The sequence below is a fragment of the Cimex lectularius genome, unplaced genomic scaffold, assembly GCF_000648675.2.
Source record: "Cimex lectularius strain Harlan isolate CLEC.00 unplaced genomic scaffold, Clec_2.1 scaffold93, whole genome shotgun sequence".
Classification (NCBI taxonomy): domain Eukaryota; kingdom Metazoa; phylum Arthropoda; class Insecta; order Hemiptera; family Cimicidae; genus Cimex; species Cimex lectularius.
The window spans coordinates 1,113,079-1,131,452 of NW_019392669.1; the positions used below are offsets into that span (position 1 = coordinate 1,113,079).

Here is an 18,374-nt window from a genome sequence, read left to right on the forward strand (position 1 = left end):
CTTTTTATTAGAACAAATGAAATGCCATATTACATATATTAACAATAAACAGAGATTTAGTCTTGTTTATTATTTTACCTCTTGTTTTTGTGTTGTGTCTAATTTTAGAAAATTATCTAATCTAGCCAAAATTCCTAGTGTAGGTTTTTTTTTATTAATTGGTAAGTACACCCAAGTACAACTACTAAAATGGAGGTTCAGCCCAAATCTGGTCTTATTTTTTTCTGTTTTATTACAGTTTGTTTTTGAATAAAGTTTTGCATAATGCTCTCTAAGAAAGCATTTTTTGGCTCATTAGATGATCAAGTTTTTCACAAGCATGGAGAGTAATAATGATAATGCTATGAATTTAGAAATAGTTCCACGAGTAGTATTTTTTAAAATAGTTATTTAAATATAAGATGAGAGAAAATATTTCTTAGATGATTTCATTTGAATTAATGGTGGGTTTTGTACGTTGAAAGCCAGTTTCAGTAATTATACATTTAATATTCAATACAATCAGTAAATTCAATGTTAAAAATGTTAATAAACAAAAACATTTATTTTTCCAGCTATTATTTTTTTTCTTTGTCTCATCCACCACCCTGCCATACCTTAGGGAGATCATATACAGGTGGATTGCACCAAACTAAAAACTTAGGGTGTGAAACAGAAAAGGGGAAATGTTTGAGCTTACAAAGGTTAGGCTCAAGGAAGTTATGGGGATTTATTTTCCTTGATCTTAAGCTACCCGGTAAGCTGGAGTTTGAGGTAGTTACTGGTATAGGATAATTTAGAAAAAATGAGATGTCTGGTTCATCTGGGGATATAAAAAGTTAAGTAAGTGAAGGAGATGGAGCAGCAGCAGCATATTGAATTGTGGAGTAATTTGTACATGAGTACGTCACTATTGAATCACCTGGAAGAGAGAGTTTGAAGTCTTTTAATCAGAAGAAGTAATCCATAACGTGTGTTTCCATATACACAAAACTTTTTTTGAACTGCCTTGGGTGCATTTATGTAAGTAGTGAGATATGGGCACCATACAATATTTGACTCACCATACTCTTATACAAAACTATTATTTTAACTATTTATTATTAACTTTTTTTTTGGGGGGGGGGGTACGCTGGCATATTACCCATGAAGTTTTCTATTTTCATTTTACTGTCGAGCGGGATCGGCCGACCAGGACCAGGTCCCCACCGCACGCCCGCCCCCACTCATTCAGCTCCATCATCTTCTCATCTTCTAAATTTTCATGGTTGAAGATAATCAAAAAGAAACGTTTATCGACTTTAGAAATCCATAGATTATGTTGAAAGCTGATGGATTGTTGCTTACTAGGACAGATTCTAAATTTATTGGTTTGGAAATATTTGGGACTTTGCTCAGATTTTTTAGCAGTTTGTCTCTTTCATTTTTGTATTCTGGACATTCAAAAATTATGAGGGAAGGATTTGAAGGGCAATCGCAAGTGGGGCAGTTCAGACCAATTCTCTTCTTGTAGCTACCCTATATGCCATGATTTGTCTTCAGTCTAAAAATAGTAGAATAGAACTCCTTTGACATTCCTTCTGGGTTATCGCCTTCTGAAAACCATGGTTTTTTCTTGAGCGAAAAAAAAAATGTGGCTGTTGAAACTCAGATCTTAACTAAAAAGAATACCAAGAAGTTTGATTGAACTAGACCGTTCTAAACTGACATCTAACTTACAATAATAAAATATAAAAAAGCTATGTTTATAAAATCAAACTATTTTACATTTATTTATATTAAGTTTTATTAATGTAGCATCAGTCTTGATCAGAGATAAAGAATGTTGCAGGAATGCGAAGACACTTGAAAATTTTGACATCGTCAATAAACAGAAAAACTGGATATTTTTAAAACAAGCACAGTATCATTAATAAATTGAAAAGAAAACGACCAAGTAGTGAACCCTGAAGAAACAGAAAATTTCTTGGATATTACATTATTCAATTTTACATTCAATCTATCAGCCAAGTAGGGTTTGAAAACCATTTTAATAGCGGACCTTAATGAAGTTGTTAGATATAATAATAGAGATATCATTATACCTAGTTATCTATATCAGTTGGTTGTGGAGCAACAGGTTGTCAAGAGGCTCCACCAGATACATCTTTAAATTTTTTTAGTCAAATTATTCCTCCTGTATTGTAATTTTGAACTTACATACAATGAACTTTAGGCATTATTATTGGTTTAAGTGATTCTGCCCAGCTCCTAAGCCGAAGAACGATAGACGTGAGAAATACCCAATATGCAAACATCGAACATCTTAAAATTTAAGCTGAAAAAAATTAACCAATTGGAAAAATGCAATTTTGTACAAAATAAAAGTAGTGTCAAAAGATATTTCATAATTTTCATTTCTGCCCGGGTTTCATTGCATTTAAAGTTAGCAAAAAAAAACAAAAAAAAACAAGAAGATTGAAAACGACTCAATGTTTGAGGCAAGGTAGGCCGTTCAATTTTTCAGTGAATAGTAATAAATTAGCGACAGTAATATATTAAAAGATGAATTATATAATATTAACATTTTAAGACTACTAGGAAAAAGTGAAATTTATTGGAAAAAATACACTTATAAAAAGTTTATTGCAATGCTTTTATGATCGACTTGTATTGTTTACCAAAAGCAGGTATCAGGTTTTTAAATTTTTTTTTTACTCTATATGATAACACTTTCAGATCTTCTATTACCCAAAACATTGAATTATTGTGTTCAGTTGTTCCTTCCTCCTTTCTCCACAGAGTCATATCCTATCTCTTTGATTATCTCTTGTCCTTACAACTTGGCACTGATGATGTTTAATTTTGTCCCTTTTCAGTTTTAATCCAGCGTAGAGTTTTATGTAAACATCTTTGTATAACCTTATCAGACTTAAATCTCAGTATATATGTTACATTTATAATTAATAATTTGAGGGAGTTTAAGTCTTAGAATACAGTTTATTTTTCTTTTCATTTCAAAATGAAACTCTTGTTCATTGATAGATAAAATATAAATATATTTGTATCTGTAATTGTATTGAATTATCAAAAATATTAATTGTCAATTTGATCAACTTTTATAATAGTGATTTCTGAAGACAATAGAAAGTTGAGTTACTCAAAAATACTATAATATAGTAGAATATAATTAACCAAAACCAAGATATGGATGAACATGCCAATAAAAATGTAAAGGTTGATTTAAAAACTTTTTTGTTTTTTGTGTTGAGCAGATTTCTGTGAATAAGAAGAAATAGCCAAGGTTTTAGTTCAATATTGAATTGCAATAATAGAAAGAAATCAGTATAAGAAGTGATTGTAAATTATGTCAGGTAGACCAAGTAAAGAAGCTAAAAATTATTATCGTTTATACAGATTTTAGCATAATAACTGAAAATTTAATTGTTCATTAATTTATTTAAATGAAAATAAAATGAGAAAATTAATATCAATCGATTTCCACGTACAGACAAACTAACTTTGACTTTTCCCACTCCTTCATATTCTTAAACTACATTTGGTCTGTAAGTCATAAACAATTTGTGGGATTTGTAATATAGTTTGAAGTTTTGATAATTCATGTTGATTATGTTCTATATACATGTAATATAATATACAAATTAAATCTTAAAAAGTATTAAACAAGAACATAAGTTGTTGGCAGCAAAACTGATCATTTTCCTGCTTTTAACAATGGTTCTAAAAAATTGACTGGAAAAAACAACAGTTTATGTGTATTTTTCCCAGTTGTATTGAGGTACTGCAGAAAACAAAACTGAAAAAAAATCCATGTACACATACTTTATTTCTTTATTTTGTTTACTATTAAACTTTACTTGAAGTGCAACTGGGTCAATTTCAAATTGTTGAGAAGTCATTTTAGCAATTCTTAAAAAAAAAAAAAAAAATTCACTGTCTCCACTATTGATTCCTGATGTGACATAATATCTAACAATGATTTCTGCCCAAGGACAGTACGTAACGTTGAAGCATCTAACCGATGTGTGTCCTCACTGTTCAAAATTATTTTTAAAATTTTTTAATAATCATATTACAACTTGAACCTATCGTACTTGTACTTAAAACACGAAGCTTAACAGAAAGAAGTTGTTCAATATATAATGCTATTATAAAACTACAGCACCAACTGATACACTGCACGAATTTTTAGTTATGATAACTGTATTGAATTGATTTGATTATAGATCATAAATTAAATAATAAACTTAAAAATAATAAACCTCCTGTTCAGGTATATTCATTGACTCAGTATGTAAATGGACAATTCCCACACTGTCTGTGCAGGTCATGACAAAAAATAATCCAGGACCTATTGCACCTCCTTCTCTCATCTTTCCTAATCTGAATATTATCGCTCTCTCATACTCTGCTGCTACCTTTAAATAGGTGAAAATTATTCTTGTATCAAAGGAGAATAAAAATATACGGATTTACCTGAATATACATAGAATCGCCAAAGGAAATGGCAAAAATATAAAAAAATGACGATGACGTAAGACGGCAATAGTCAGTGTTAACTCAAGAGTTGGATTGGACTCTTCATTTGGTCTTAATTCAAATAGGACGAATTCAAAACAACAATAAAATACCTTGGCTTAGATTTTTTTTTAAATGCACTATTTTTATTGGTAAAACCATACATGGCATCTTGAAATGAAGAGTTATGTAAGAAAATTATTTATCTAGTCAAAATGGCAGGTTTTATGTTTATTAAGAAGTGCATCAAAATATGTCCAAATACCAAAACTCAGTACTAATTTTCTGTAATACACTTTCTCAGCAAATATAATTGTATGTAATTATTCTCTAAAAAAACATTGTTTGCTCATAAGCAGGTCAAATTTTTCATAAGCATGGAGAGTGATGATTAATGTTATGTACTTAGGAAAAATTCCTTGTATCTCATTATTTTAAAGGTTATTTAAATATACTGTAATAGTATAATAAGAGAAGTAGTTTCTTAGATGATTTTATTTGAAATAATGGTGGGTTTTGGTGTTGAAGTTATACTGGTCCAAAAATTTGAAAAAGAAAATTGATGAAATCTCCCAACATTGAATTTCTCTATACTTTATGTTGAGTTTAAGTCTGTGTTATTAATTTTGCCAAAAGTGAATCAGTTTTTTACTGCAGACATCTTATTTTATAGACTTATTGAGTCATAATTTGTTTGATTATGAAGTTATTTTATTTATAGTTTAAATATAATGTAACATTAAACTTTTTCTAGTGTGTTTTTTAATATAAAGTTAATAACAATAATGAAAATAAAAATTTACAACTTCAGTTTATTTGGCACAATTACCAGCTGGGATATTTTGCAACAATTTGTGTTTTTTTTTAAATTCACTCATAAATATTGCATTGTCTGATGTTTCTAAATCAGTTTACATTTTTTAAGAGTAATAAGTGTCAACTTAGTTCTACTGCAGATACAATCAGTTAATTATTGTGTGGTCAAGGGGGAAAAAAACGCAATTGTACTGATTGAACCAAAAACATGTATCACTCCGTAGACTCGCATGTTCCAAAGATACATGATGGTAATTTCAGTGTGTTTTGAATCTATTCCTTTTAAATAAACCCAATAGTAAAATTTCAGAGGAAAATGAAAAATCCAATCCAACACTTGAGTTAGTACTGGTTATTCTGTCTTACTTCATTGTTGTTGTTACATTTCCTTTGACAGTGCTATGTACATTTCAGGTAGATTAGTTATTTGCATCTGTATAAGAAACATTAACATTGTTTTTAAAGATTGTTGCAGAATATGAAAGAGCCATAATATTCAGATTGGGAAAAATAAGAGGAGGTCCACAAGGCCCAGGCTTATTTTTTATCGTCCCATTTATTGACACTGTTGAAATAGTCGATCTGCGTACTGTATCTATGATTATTCCTCAACAAGAGGTTCGAACTTATATTTAACTGATGATTACTGTAAGAATCACTTTGTCATATTTTAGGTCTTAACTAGAGATTCTTGCACTGTACTCGTCGGAGCTGTTGTTTATTACCACATTGAAGATCCTTTGTCTGCCATACTTCAAATTTTCAACTACAGGTTACATAACTAATTTTGTAAAATTATAGCTGTTTTTGATTTCATCTTAAACAGGAAGGCCACAAATCATTTAGCTGCTTCAACTTTACGAAGTGTGCTTGGACAGAAAGCGTTGTCAGATATAATGTCAAATCGTGAATCGATAGCACAGCTAATGCTAGAATTCCTGGACAAAGCTACTGACTCCTGGGGAATCAAAATTGAACGAGTTGAAATGTAATAACAAAAAAAAAATTCAATACACATATCAACTTGTGGTTATTTCAGAAAAGAGATTCGACTGCCACCTCAAATGCAGAAAGCGATGGCTGCAGAAGCGGAGGCTGAAAGAGAAGCAAAAGCCAAACTGATTGTTGCCGAAAGTGAAATAGTTGCAGCACAATCGCTTCATGAAGCTTCTCAACAATTTGAAAATGACCCGATTGCACTACAAGTATTTAACAGTAAACAAAATAGCGTATGTCTGGGTACATGGATTTTTTTTAAATTTCAGCTTCGTTATCTGCAGACCCTCAATACACCTGGGGAAAATCAACAAACTGTAGTTTTTCCAGTCAATCTTTTTTGCCCATTATTATCAAGAAGAAATTAGTAATTTCTCTATCAGTATCTATTGTAAATTTCATATTTTAATTTTTTTAATTTTTTTTTTACTTTTTAAAATTAAATCATAAAGGTTTTCTACATCATCGGGAAAAGGTTTTTAATTGAATAAAAATAAATTAAAATAAGAGAGAGTGAGGGAGAGAGAGTTAGAATGAGAGAGAGTTAGAGTGAGAGAGAGCGAGAGAGAGAGAGAGAGAGAGAGAGAGAGAGAGGGAGAGGGAGAGAGAGAGAAGTGGGAGAGAGATAGAGAAAAGAGTGAGAGATAGGAGAGATGAGAGAGAAAGAGAGAGAGTGAATGAGTAAGTTGTGTGTGTATGTACATGTATGACTGCTATTTTGTAAAAATATATTTATTATTTGTAATATGTTTATACACACATGGGGGGAGGCTCACATGGTTCACATATTTTAATGAATCTTTTTTTTTTGTGATACTAGGCTGAACAATATTAGAACAGGTCACTAAGTATAAGTATGGTCTGGTTGAAAAAAAATTCAATTCTTATCTTCCAAGTTTTCGACCTATTTTATGATGATCATCAGGGCGAAACAATCTTAAAGATGTCTACAAATTGACACAATGAAATTTAGATAGTTTCAGATTTCTTGGCAGTATTGGGACTGAGTTGGCCTTCAAAGAAATTTAAATTTGAGGGTAAAAAACTGGTCGAAACATCTAACACTTTAAACCCTTTAAAGATTGAATATGTTGAAATGTATAATTCATAACAGAGCAGCCTCGTAAAGTATGTTATGTTTTAAGGAAGAAAGAAAATTGATATTTGTTTCTAGCACCCAAAAACAGCGAGATTACAAATTCTGTGGAAAAAATAATTTTTTTCTCAAATTTTTTGCCTTTCATTATGTAAAATACAAAGTACTTTTTTTTTTTTTAATTTAATCCTTATTTTTCTCACATAGAAAGACTTAACATTTAAACTAGATTTAGTGACCGTTAAATAATCAGTTGTTATAACATTGAATTTGGATAAAAATCCAGAGAAGTGATGAATTTGTAGTGCCCGCTGATCCTAGGGGTGCTCAATGCTCAAACTTGATTAATTTTAATGTTTTCTGCTGCTTGTTTTAATGTTTTATGCTGTTTAATATTTTCTGACCTAGCTTCTCCAAAAAATGTTTTGTGAAAATCAGTGATCCCACATCTGATCTCGCATTGTCAGTTAACAATTTCTGAATGTCTATGATTTTTCCCCTTACAAGTATGATGTTAAAAGGTTTAATAAAAAGATTTAATGTAAAATTTGTATATATCTTAAAAAAGTATAAATAAATAGATTAGTTATTCAGGAGTCTTTGTACATTTGTATTAAACTTACATACTACAAATTTTATACCTTTTTGTTTTGGACTAGCATTCAAAAACCAATTTAACTGGTTTCTTAATTAAAAACAATAATTGTTTACATTCAGTCAAGTAACCAAATAAGAGAAACTATTTTTTTTTCAAAATTAATTCATGACGAAATATATCTCGAAAACATACTACCTGTCCCTTGCACTAATTTATCCATTAATTCAAAAGAAAACAATACACAGTTAAAAAAAAATACAATTAGAAAAGTTAAAAAAAAGTAAAAGGAATTAAAATAAAATATTATCACAGAAAAGTATAAAAATGATTGATTTAACTTGAACCTTCAATAGTTTTATCACTTTCACTTTGATTCATGATAATTCGATCACGGCTGATCGGAGTCGCACTCTCGACTAATCTTTCAGAGCTGGTGCTCTCTAAAATATTCATGTCCCTAACTGCACGTCGGAAGCTGCTTCTGAGGATTTGCGCCACCTCGTTGACAGTCAGGGTCGACGTCGTCGGTGCGATATCACTTGGCTGGTTGCTAGAAGAAGGAGTACGCGACTGGTTTATTTCAACAAGCACTGCGGCGTAGTCTGGGGGCGGTGGAGCAAGCGTGTCACTCTGCACGGTCGGATTCTCTATCCCTGATTCAACTGTATTAAGAGAGTGTGTTATCCGCCTTAAACTCCTACGAAAACTCTGACGCAGAAACTTGGCAATTCTAGAAAAAAATTCAACATTTTAGACTGTAAAACTGAAGATTTTAAAGTGGATGTGTTTTTGGGCTAGATCCTCCAGAGATCCATGGGTTAGGTTAGTTAGAGTTAGGGTTTAAAATGGATTATGAATAGGTTAAGTGATATATCCATGTTTTTATTTTTTTCTTCATGAAATGGAAAAATATGAGTACGAACAGCATTTCTTTATTACCTAGCACCAGTAGCAGTTGAATAAGATGGGGGTGGTGTGTATTTTGGAGGTGGGTCTTCAATCGTAGCTATGACAGGATTGGATGTTGCAGGAAGTTCTTCGTCAGCAGTAGGAGTTAAATCTTCGGGTATGTTGACTATAGACTCTTCAGATGGACGATAAAGCATTTGCAATCTCTGAAGAAGAAATATTAAATGTAAATTCAATTGTATAACAGAACTCAAGTTATCTAATAAAATTTAAGATATAAATTTTTATGCTCTCAAAGGAAATAAAGTTTTTAAACTATTGTTTTTCTAGGCCCCATGGTCATAGGTTCGATTCATTCATGTTCCTTGGCTAATATGCAAAATTCATAAGACAAAAAGAAAATATTTAAATTGAACAATGTCTACTTACATCAAATATGTCAGATGGGCCTTTTGATAGATATCTACAACTTTGTACAATGCCGATAAATGGAATCGTCAACAGCGGTAAAATTTGTATCAATGAGCCTAGTTCTCTGCTCCATACGGGCCAATAGTCATAGGTCAGCGGAGCGTTCCACTTGTACAAATCTTTATAACTGCCATTTTTAAAGACGAGAATACAAAGAACCTACGATAATTTTTTAAATACAATTTTAGAGAAAAATTCCTGTGCATAATCATAAAAGACTTTACCATTAAAACAACCGGAAGGATAACGTTCCATATGAAACAAAGAATCGGCGCAGCCCAGTTCTGAAGCCAAGGACTAGCTTTTGTGAACAAAGTTGCCACAATGGTCTCACCACTGTATGGCCTTCCTCGTACCATGAAAACAGCAACTAGTTCTATCAGGTACAGAAGCATTATCCACCAAGCTCCTCCGACACAATAATCAAGAAAATATACAACAAAGATCCCCAGCTAAAAATATAAATAAACAAGTATGTAGTCCGACAGTTATGGAGTAATTAAGTCGTTTTGACTAACTGAAATCCTTGTAATTAATTAAATTACCTCAGTAGCCATAGGAAGGCCGAGAATAAATCCGCAGACACAGGTAAATAAAGTAATTGTTGTCTCCCAGTTCTTCATAGTTTTCACTTTTATTGCCATTATTCCAGTTATGACGCAATGCATTATAGCAAGCTGAAAAAAAAAAAAAAAAAATTAAGTTTATTTAAGAACTAAAAGCACTAACACTAGAACATACCTGCTGGGCAATGCCAAATAAGATGAGGATGAAATAAAATAAGACAGACCAAAAAGGTGACAGCCTGTCTGAACCTATGATAGCAAGAGTAGCTGGTACGAGTTCTGTCGCCAAACGGAGAGCTTGATAGCCGCTCTCTTGCTTCAAGTTAGCCCCAGGCATCACGACCTTTTCGCCCGTAAGGTACTGATTGTGTGTCATAAATCTGACCGGGGTCGTCAAAGAAGGAGGCAGTTCTGAATAAGAAAGTTTCGTAGGGTGGAGGAAACCATAAGTTGACATTTTTTCTAAAAAGGAAATATTTTATAAAATAAGACAAGAATAATTGAAAATATGCGTGATATACCAAATGAACTGGGAACGTATAAATATCCGTAGGCTAAAAGAAGTTGTGAACACATATTCGCTAAAAATGCGGCTAGTACGAGTATTGAAAACGTGATAATGGTGACCAAAGTCGTATCTCTGTGTAGCAAATGATTCGGACGGTTATGAGAGGCCATTTGCATTGCGGAAGAACCTAAAAGGCCCCATGTATAAAATGCTTCTGACATTGCAGCCGACCAGCTCTGAAAACAATAAAAGTATGTTAGAATACTTGTTGTAATTGATGATTGATCGACTTACTTTTGTATTGAGGAAAAATTCGCTCCAGTCAGTCTGTGGAAAACTGAGGTGGAAACGATGAGTTATGGGCGTGAGGCTGACAAGTTTCGTACAAAGCACAAGCATGCCAAAGGTTGGGACTAGAGAAAATAGGAATACAACTTTACCGTATGATTTCAACCCTAGAACGCAAAAATATAATTAAACCCAGTTGTATATTAAGGTATGTATTTTTAAAATTAAAAAAAAAAATATATATATACCTTTACTGAGGGAAATGAAAACAATCATCCATACAACAGCTAAGTTAAAAGTAACTTGAAATTTTAAATGCCCTGGCGCGTTGGCCGGTGAAATGAGTGTATGCCTCTGCAGAACAACTCCGCTGAAGTAATCAGGTACTGTCTCCTCTAGAGATGAATTGTATCTCCATCCAGGTCCTACATCAAATGATAAATTTCATTATAAATGTATATTCTAAGAGTAAACGTACATTACCTAAGAGCCCAATATACGGTTCAGCCCATCTATACGTGTCTTGCTTTGTAATAAATGAATCTCGGAAGTAAACAAACATCCAAGATACACCGACTATACTATAAATACCTAGCAGTGCTTGAGTTAAAATTAAAGCTATTCCAATCCCCTGAAAACAAGAAAATATTATAAGAATGCATATTTCGGTAAATGTTACTATTGAAGAGACTTTATAAAATTTGTACTATTTACCTGAAAAATTGGAGAAATTTTCCACATATCCATACTCCCGGCTCCCAAGAGCTGGCCTAATGATACGTGAAATGTGAACAATGGGATTCCAAGTATGAAAGACATAAGGAAAAACTGAAGAATAAAATTGGCTAGAAAAGAATTCACTCATTTTAATTTTATATGTATATTTTTTACACAGGTGAAAACACTAACCTCCAAATTGAACACTTAAAATGGCGAATCTTGATATATTGAATATTCCAAGGGTACATGCCAGGCATGCAAGCATCGAGCTCAGGCCATGTGGCCATTGTCCTAGTGGACTTAGAGATTCATTTGCCATTTCACACTCCGTGCTAAAAAAAAGTTAATATTTAACTATAATAAAAGCCTATGAACTATTTAAAACTATTGATTATTTTGTTGGGATAATTTATCTTTTGATTGTGAATTTATTAGAAAATGTGATTACAGAAGCATGGCCAACAGAAAATTGCCTTTTCTGAACTTCTATTTGATAGTTTGCAAAATAAATGTTTTATTTCTGCCATACTTTACAGAAAGTTAAAGGTAATTTTGATCTTTTATAGTAAGAGGCTAATGACGCTTATAATGGATATAAACCTGGGCCAAATAGGTACACACATGTGCACACTTTATCTTTCTGATCTCTTAGAATTTCATGATCTCATAACTCTAGATTTATGATTTCATTCTGGCTCTATTATTGTATCTATCCTTCTCTTCTCTTTATTTCAGTTAATTAAGTTTCTATTTATAAAATATGAAAAATCTTGTACTTCGTATTTGCATATTTTTACCAAATAAATAAATAAAATAATAATAATAATGGATATGTAACTAAACTTGTCTGTAGTCCTAACCCTTCCTAAACAAAACCTAATCTAACCCTAATCTTATCTTAAATTGCCTAACTAACCCTAAACCTAACTCAACCTATGTGCCACTAAGTAACGTGAAATTGACGAAGCAAAAATGGTCACCCCCAAAAAATGTATATCCAGCTCAAAAGCATATCTATGTTAACTTTCTGTATTTTTCCCCCTCTTTACTCTGTTCATCTGTCTGTTGGACAGTCAGCTTGTTTGTCTGTCTTCTGTCTCTCCATCTCACACTTTTTGACTCTATTACTGAATCTATACAAATCTATACTACTGAATTATATACATGCTTTATTCTTATTTTTCTCTTTATTTCAGTTAGTTTTAGGTTCACCTAACCTAGCCTAGCGTAACATAATCTAACCCTAATCCAAACCCAACCTAGCTGGTTATTTTGTCAACCCAAAAATTGTGTATCTAGCCCAAAATCATCCCTGTTAAATTAATTTAAAATGATTAGTTTTCCATATTTTTCTACCTCTTTTCTCTGTTTGCCTGCCTGTTAGTCAGTCAGGTTATTTGTCTGTCTTTCTCTCATTCTTTCTTTCTACTATTCATTTTCTCAATTTAAATTTTCTCTTTATGAATAGTATAAAAAAATTACATGAAGCACCAATTTCTTAGAAGGACAATTCGCCGAGTAGAGATTATAAATGATGGGGTGAGTGTGGAGTTCAATCCTTTTTAAAAAAGATGGTTCCTACTCACATTAAGTTGTTTCGCAACAATCCGGATTTCGAGCCCTTTAGCTCATCGTCAGGTTGAAGGGTTTCCACAAACACGTCTCTCAACATGAATTGCAGAAGTGCAATTTCTTCTGCAATTCATGTTGAGAGACGTGTTTGTGGAAACCCTTCAACCTGACGATGAGCTAAAGGGCTCGAAATCCGGATTGTTGCGAAACAACTTAATGTGAGTAGGAACCATCTTTTTTAAAAAGGATTCGCCAGTATACTTCTATTGTTTTTGACGCGAATTAAAATTGACACCAATTTGAAATGTATTTTTGGAAAAGGAAGTAGTAGGGCCATTATTTTTAATACCGGCTACCGTAACCACATCTCCATTCGAGGGTAAAACCGCGCCTCCATTCTTGCTCAACTTTTCTATCTTTTATCCATTTTATTGTTCTCACCATCTTCTTTGTTCTCTTCGAGCCACTTTCTCCAGTCCAATTCTACCATTTAACCGCGATGTTTTTGTCACCCTTTACCGTCTTTTATTGTTCGAGGTCTCGTCTTGAACGATAATATTCAATTGAACGAAAGACTCCAAAACCAATTGATGTAGGGCTAGGGTTGGTGGCGTGCAGCAACTTAGGATCTTTTGTATGTTTAAGAGCTATACAATAGTACAGAAATGTATTTCAATCATGTTTTACAGTTACGAGAAAGAGATTTCGAATTTATATTGACTCTAGACAAAAATGCGTTGATTGGGTCAACAGAATTTTTTTCCAAGCTCATCGGCAACACAAGTTTCACCGGAATCGATCCGCAAGTAATTCAAACCTCGCAGAATAGGTCAGAGACTATCGGACGGTCTCATTTGATATATACATCGACCCCATTCGTTAAACCAAGGATGGCGTGAGTGATTTGTATCGAAATGTATCCAGGCAACCGGACACGGGCAAAAACTGAAGCCCCCCATCGAGCACAAGTTGGAACCCTTCCGGGACCCAAATCTTCGGGAAAAAATATAGCGGGTAACACGAAATCAATAAATAAATATTAAACCGAGATGAAAATTTGAAACCTTCACTCAATTGGGCATTCTGATCAAAAAATATTCACGTGGCAAATCGATACGTTTTTATTATTAATGAATCGTTTATGCTTTTACATACGGTAATCAGGCTTGACGCAATATTACAGTTCTAACGCCAATCAAATTATTTATTATTACACAAAAATAATAATAATTTTCAATTAATTAAGGTTTTGGTTGAGATAAAAAAGTCAGTGTCACAAGCGGGATTCGAACAGGGGAATAGGCCGCTACTCTACCACCTGAGCTATCGTGATTTCAAAGCCGAAGGTCGTGGGCTCGAATCCCTCTTGTGACAATGACTTTTTTATCTCAACCAAAACCTTAATTAATTGAAAATAATTTATTTGGTCAAGCGGACCACGAAAATAGAGAATTTAATAATAATAATATAAAATAAAATTATAAGCAAGAGTAGGTTTTTATTCTTAGAAAATTGGCATCTTGTGTTGTCATTATGTGTGAATACCATCATTATTGACACACGGGAGATGCCTGGGATCACAGATTAGAGCAATTTTTATTTATTTATTTATTTTTTTATTGTGGGTTCTTTTTGTGTTTGGAGTGCGAAAAATCAATATCAAATTTGTTTCTTGCTAAAAAAAATATTTTATCCTACTTTGATACATTGCATGGTCACAAATTATTTATTCCAACGCCATACCATAATTTGTGACCGTCAAAACAGTAAAAAAGAACCAATCCACCAGGGACTTTTCAGGGGTTTAGTGCCTTCATAAAAATTATGTAATGTAAAAATGGGTTGGGTTTGTGTTAGGGTTGGCTAGGTTACGTAAGGTTTTGTTTTACACTGAAAAATGAAATTAATAGAAAAATAAAAATAAAGGGTATATAGAGAAGAGTAGTAAAAAGATATAGCAATAGTAAGAGAAAGGTTCAGGAAGAGGGTCAGAAAAAGAGAGAGGTGAGAAAGACACAGTGACAAACATAAAATGAGTTAATCTTTTTATGTAAGGTTTCGGTTGAAATTAAAAAGCTAGTGCCACGAGCGGGATTCGAACCCACGACCTTCGGCTAAATACTCCGCTGCTCTAGCACTTGAGCTATCATGACTTCGATCCATTCGGACACCAATTTCCCATCCCAAAACCTTACATAAAAATATTAATTAATTGAAAAAAGTTATTTGGTTTATTAGACCACTAAATATAACGGATTTAATAAACACGAGTTATGGGTGATTAGGATAAAAATGGATTAGGATAAGAAAATAAGGAGAAATAATCATTTTAGAAATTCTGACCCATTGTCCAATTATTGCTTATAAAATTCTAGAGAATATCTCACAGTTAACCCGTTTACATTTTAATATATATTTCCAGGCCGTACAACCTCGACTGGTCAAATATGATTTGAATTTATGAGCTAAAAGAATGGTGAATCGAGAAATGGAATTATACCGAGAGGAGAACTTTATTCCATCTTTCAAGGATATCAATTTTATTGACCTTTAAAAAAAAACTATCCGTGAAGAAGTTTATATTCAATAAACGTGCAAGTGTTAAATGTTAACAGGATTTAGCTTTCAGTCCATAAAGTATACAAAGACTGAAATAACTGTGATTCATAGGCAAATCGAAGAGTTTTGACTTGTTTGTCCCTTTGTTTTCCTCGTTTTAGTATTTTCCAAAACGACCAAAGCGCATTCTGAGGAAGAAGGATCGTCCTGAAGAAACGGACCTGGATTATCAGACCGAACTGGTCCATCTTTAAAAAGTCATCCATCCGGTCGAAATGATTCCCGCACTTTTTCACTCTTTTCTACTCGATTCGATTTGACAGTTAGGAATTTTTTCTTGAGTCGTTTTTACCAAAGAGGAATCAGCCCGACTCGATGGTCTAAAAAGAAAACGTTATCCTTGTAAAAAGTCCTGATCGTAAACTATGACGATCATTATAAAATCATTACTTAAAACCAAGCAATGCCAATGTGATAATCATAAATTTAAATTTTTCTAGCCAAATCTTAAGATCTGAAAGTTCCCAAGTTATCAAAAGACGCGATAGTCTTGTTTCAAACTTGTCGATGTTAATAAAACCAAAAGATAATCTCAAAGTAAGAAAAAACAAATTGATATTTCTTATGGTCAAAGAAATATGTTTTTCTTTGAATGATCATTATTGAGTTCTGAACATCCTGGTCCAACTGGCCACACTGGTTGTTTTTGCGTTTCTCAGTGGTGGACCGTCAACCTGTTAAAATATATGCATACCATTGCAATATTATCATATTTATTTCAAGCAAAAAAACATTTAAGTAGGAAGAAAATCATAAACAAACCTACTTATTTCAGTCATTACGATGGAAGGTTTTGGTTTGGAACGAACGTCACAATTGACTAAAGAGGAAAACGACAAAGGTCATATTGAAACAATATAAATTATTTTTTCCCCTTCAACCAACACCATTTGCACCATTTCTCTTTAAGTCAGGGAAAATCTGGGTAAAAGGGTCAATGCCTGGGTCGCTACGTCCTTCGTGAACTATCGGTTTCAAATGTTTCCTACAAGGAGAAAAGTGTCCGTCCTTGTTTTTACAGCTAAAAAAAATCCTAGTTTCATTTTTCGGAGCGACCTAAGGATAAAAGGAAAATTTTTCAGCAGTATAGAAGAAAAAACTAATAAATTTTAAATATTTACACCATGTGAGATGTTCAAGATATCGTGTCAATAATTTTTTTAATGACTAATCCTTTTTTCACTTTCTAATACTTTCAATATGAATCACTGCTGATCTGTTCATCTTTCGTTCTTATTTTCTAAATGAGCCTAGAAGTCTCAAATTTTACGATAGAGTTGGAAATCAACGAAGTTCGTATTAAGAGAGGTTATTGTCCAAAAATTATCAAAAAATGCTAAATCGCCGTTAGCCTCACGTTTTCGTCTTTTGTCCGAACTTTCAAAAGTGCATGCAAAGGGAATTGAGGAAAACTGCAGGACCCCGATAAATCCACTCGCCTTGAAAGCGCACCCAATTAATTATAAAATTTCCGTATTGTTTCAAGGACATTAACTTATACAAAAAACAATTAAGAACACAAAACACACCAGAAATTAACTTTTTCTATAAATAAAAGTGTTCAAATAACGTTCAAAAATCGATTATAAAAATTTATAGGCTATAGATCTTTGATGTTGATTAAAATCTCAGTTAATTTTTATTTATTTCAAAACTCAACCAGTTTAATTCATCCAAATGAAAATCAGCGCTTCTAAAAAATATGATTTCTTCATTTTTGCCTAATTTGATCATATTTTCAATCAGGCAGTTTTTCCCTCATGAAAATTATGCTGTGTGTATCTTTAGAATCATGCTAGTCAATTGGTTTTTGTAGTCAGATTTGCCACGTATTATTGATATTACTATCACGTACTCGAACAACCGTCATTTGCTGTCTTATGGACGTTTATAGAATTTATTTAAATAATTATTTAGTCTATTGCACAAGACTTCAATCCAGAAATTAGTACGCTTTTTATGATTATTTAATTTTGGGGTCCTCTTGGCTGAGTAGAAAAGTACGAAAATAAGTTGGACTTTAGACCGTTTTGATCATTCAGAATGACAAATTATATTAATAATAATATAATTGCAATTATTAAAATTGAAGACTCGAACAAAATTCAAAACTTATTCTCACAAATGTCTTAAAGGTCGACAGGTGTCATTTTTATACTAAAGGGTGTAAAAATAATATTAAAAAATATATATTTAAAAAAATAGTCAACCGAACCGGGAGAAAAGTAAATCAACCTCTTTTTTTATTCATTGTAATAGATTTTTTTTTGCAATGAGTTGATGTATTAGAACAGGTGTCATTTTATGTCATTTTTTGTACTAAAAGGTTTGTAAACAATTAATTGAAAAAATATGTAGTACATATAAATTAGTCCGCAAAAACCAGGAAAAGGCTAAATCCACTTTTTTTTGTTATACTGAAAAATCATTCAAATAGATATTTTCTTGCTTATTTAATAAAATCTCTTAGATTTCAACAGGTGTCATTTTATATAATTTTATACCAAAAGGTTTTTACAAATAATTTAAAAAATATATATTTAAAAAAATAGTCAACAGAGTCCGGGAGAAAAGTAAATCAACCTCTTTTTTATTCGTTGTAATAGATTTTTCCTTTTTTTTCAACGAGTTGATATATTAGAAGTCGACAGGTGTCATGTTTTATACTAAGAGGTTGGTAAAAAATTAATTGAAAAAATATGTAGTACATATAAATTA

The 18,374-nt window shown here is 32.3% G+C and overlaps 2 protein-coding genes across 5 annotated transcripts in view; one reads left to right on the forward strand and one right to left on the reverse strand.

The window, feature by feature from the left end:
- Window positions 1-5,335: 5,335 nt before the first annotated feature.
- Window positions 5,336-6,774, forward strand: LOC106672089 (erythrocyte band 7 integral membrane protein-like). 2 transcript variants are annotated; one of them, XM_014403222.2, is made up of 7 exons: window positions 5,336-5,564; window positions 5,624-5,727; window positions 5,779-5,931; window positions 5,988-6,085; window positions 6,140-6,301; window positions 6,353-6,518; window positions 6,579-6,774. In XM_014403222.2, the coding sequence occupies exons 1-7, from the start codon at window positions 5,522-5,524 to the stop codon at window positions 6,675-6,677; spliced, it is 825 nt and encodes a 274-aa protein (XP_014258708.1). In that variant the 5' UTR covers window positions 5,336-5,521; the 3' UTR covers window positions 6,678-6,774. The 2 variants fall into 2 exon arrangements, with proteins under 2 accessions (XP_014258708.1, XP_014258709.1); XM_014403223.2 differs by lacking the exon at window positions 5,624-5,727.
- An 816-nt stretch (window positions 6,775-7,590) lies between these two features.
- The window catches only part of LOC106672135 (sodium- and chloride-dependent glycine transporter 1), a 65,054-nt gene continuing 54,270 nt past the window's right edge, over window positions 7,591-18,374 (reverse strand). For all 3 annotated transcript variants that reach the window (XM_014403312.2, XM_024225230.1, XM_024225232.1), the window contains 12 exons: window positions 11,655-11,797; window positions 11,460-11,590; window positions 11,229-11,376; window positions 10,994-11,170; window positions 10,752-10,912; window positions 10,471-10,693; window positions 10,125-10,411; window positions 9,929-10,060; window positions 9,608-9,835; window positions 9,342-9,542; window positions 8,943-9,118; window positions 7,591-8,733 (listed from right to left, as the gene is read on the reverse strand). In XM_014403312.2, coding sequence (XP_014258798.1) covers window positions 8,337-8,733; window positions 8,943-9,118; window positions 9,342-9,542; window positions 9,608-9,835; window positions 9,929-10,060; window positions 10,125-10,411; window positions 10,471-10,693; window positions 10,752-10,912; window positions 10,994-11,170; window positions 11,229-11,376; window positions 11,460-11,590; window positions 11,655-11,797 — 2,404 coding nt within the window. In that variant the 3' untranslated portion in view covers window positions 7,591-8,336. The remainder of the gene's footprint in view (window positions 8,734-8,942; window positions 9,119-9,341; window positions 9,543-9,607; window positions 9,836-9,928; window positions 10,061-10,124; window positions 10,412-10,470; window positions 10,694-10,751; window positions 10,913-10,993; window positions 11,171-11,228; window positions 11,377-11,459; window positions 11,591-11,654; window positions 11,798-18,374) is intronic.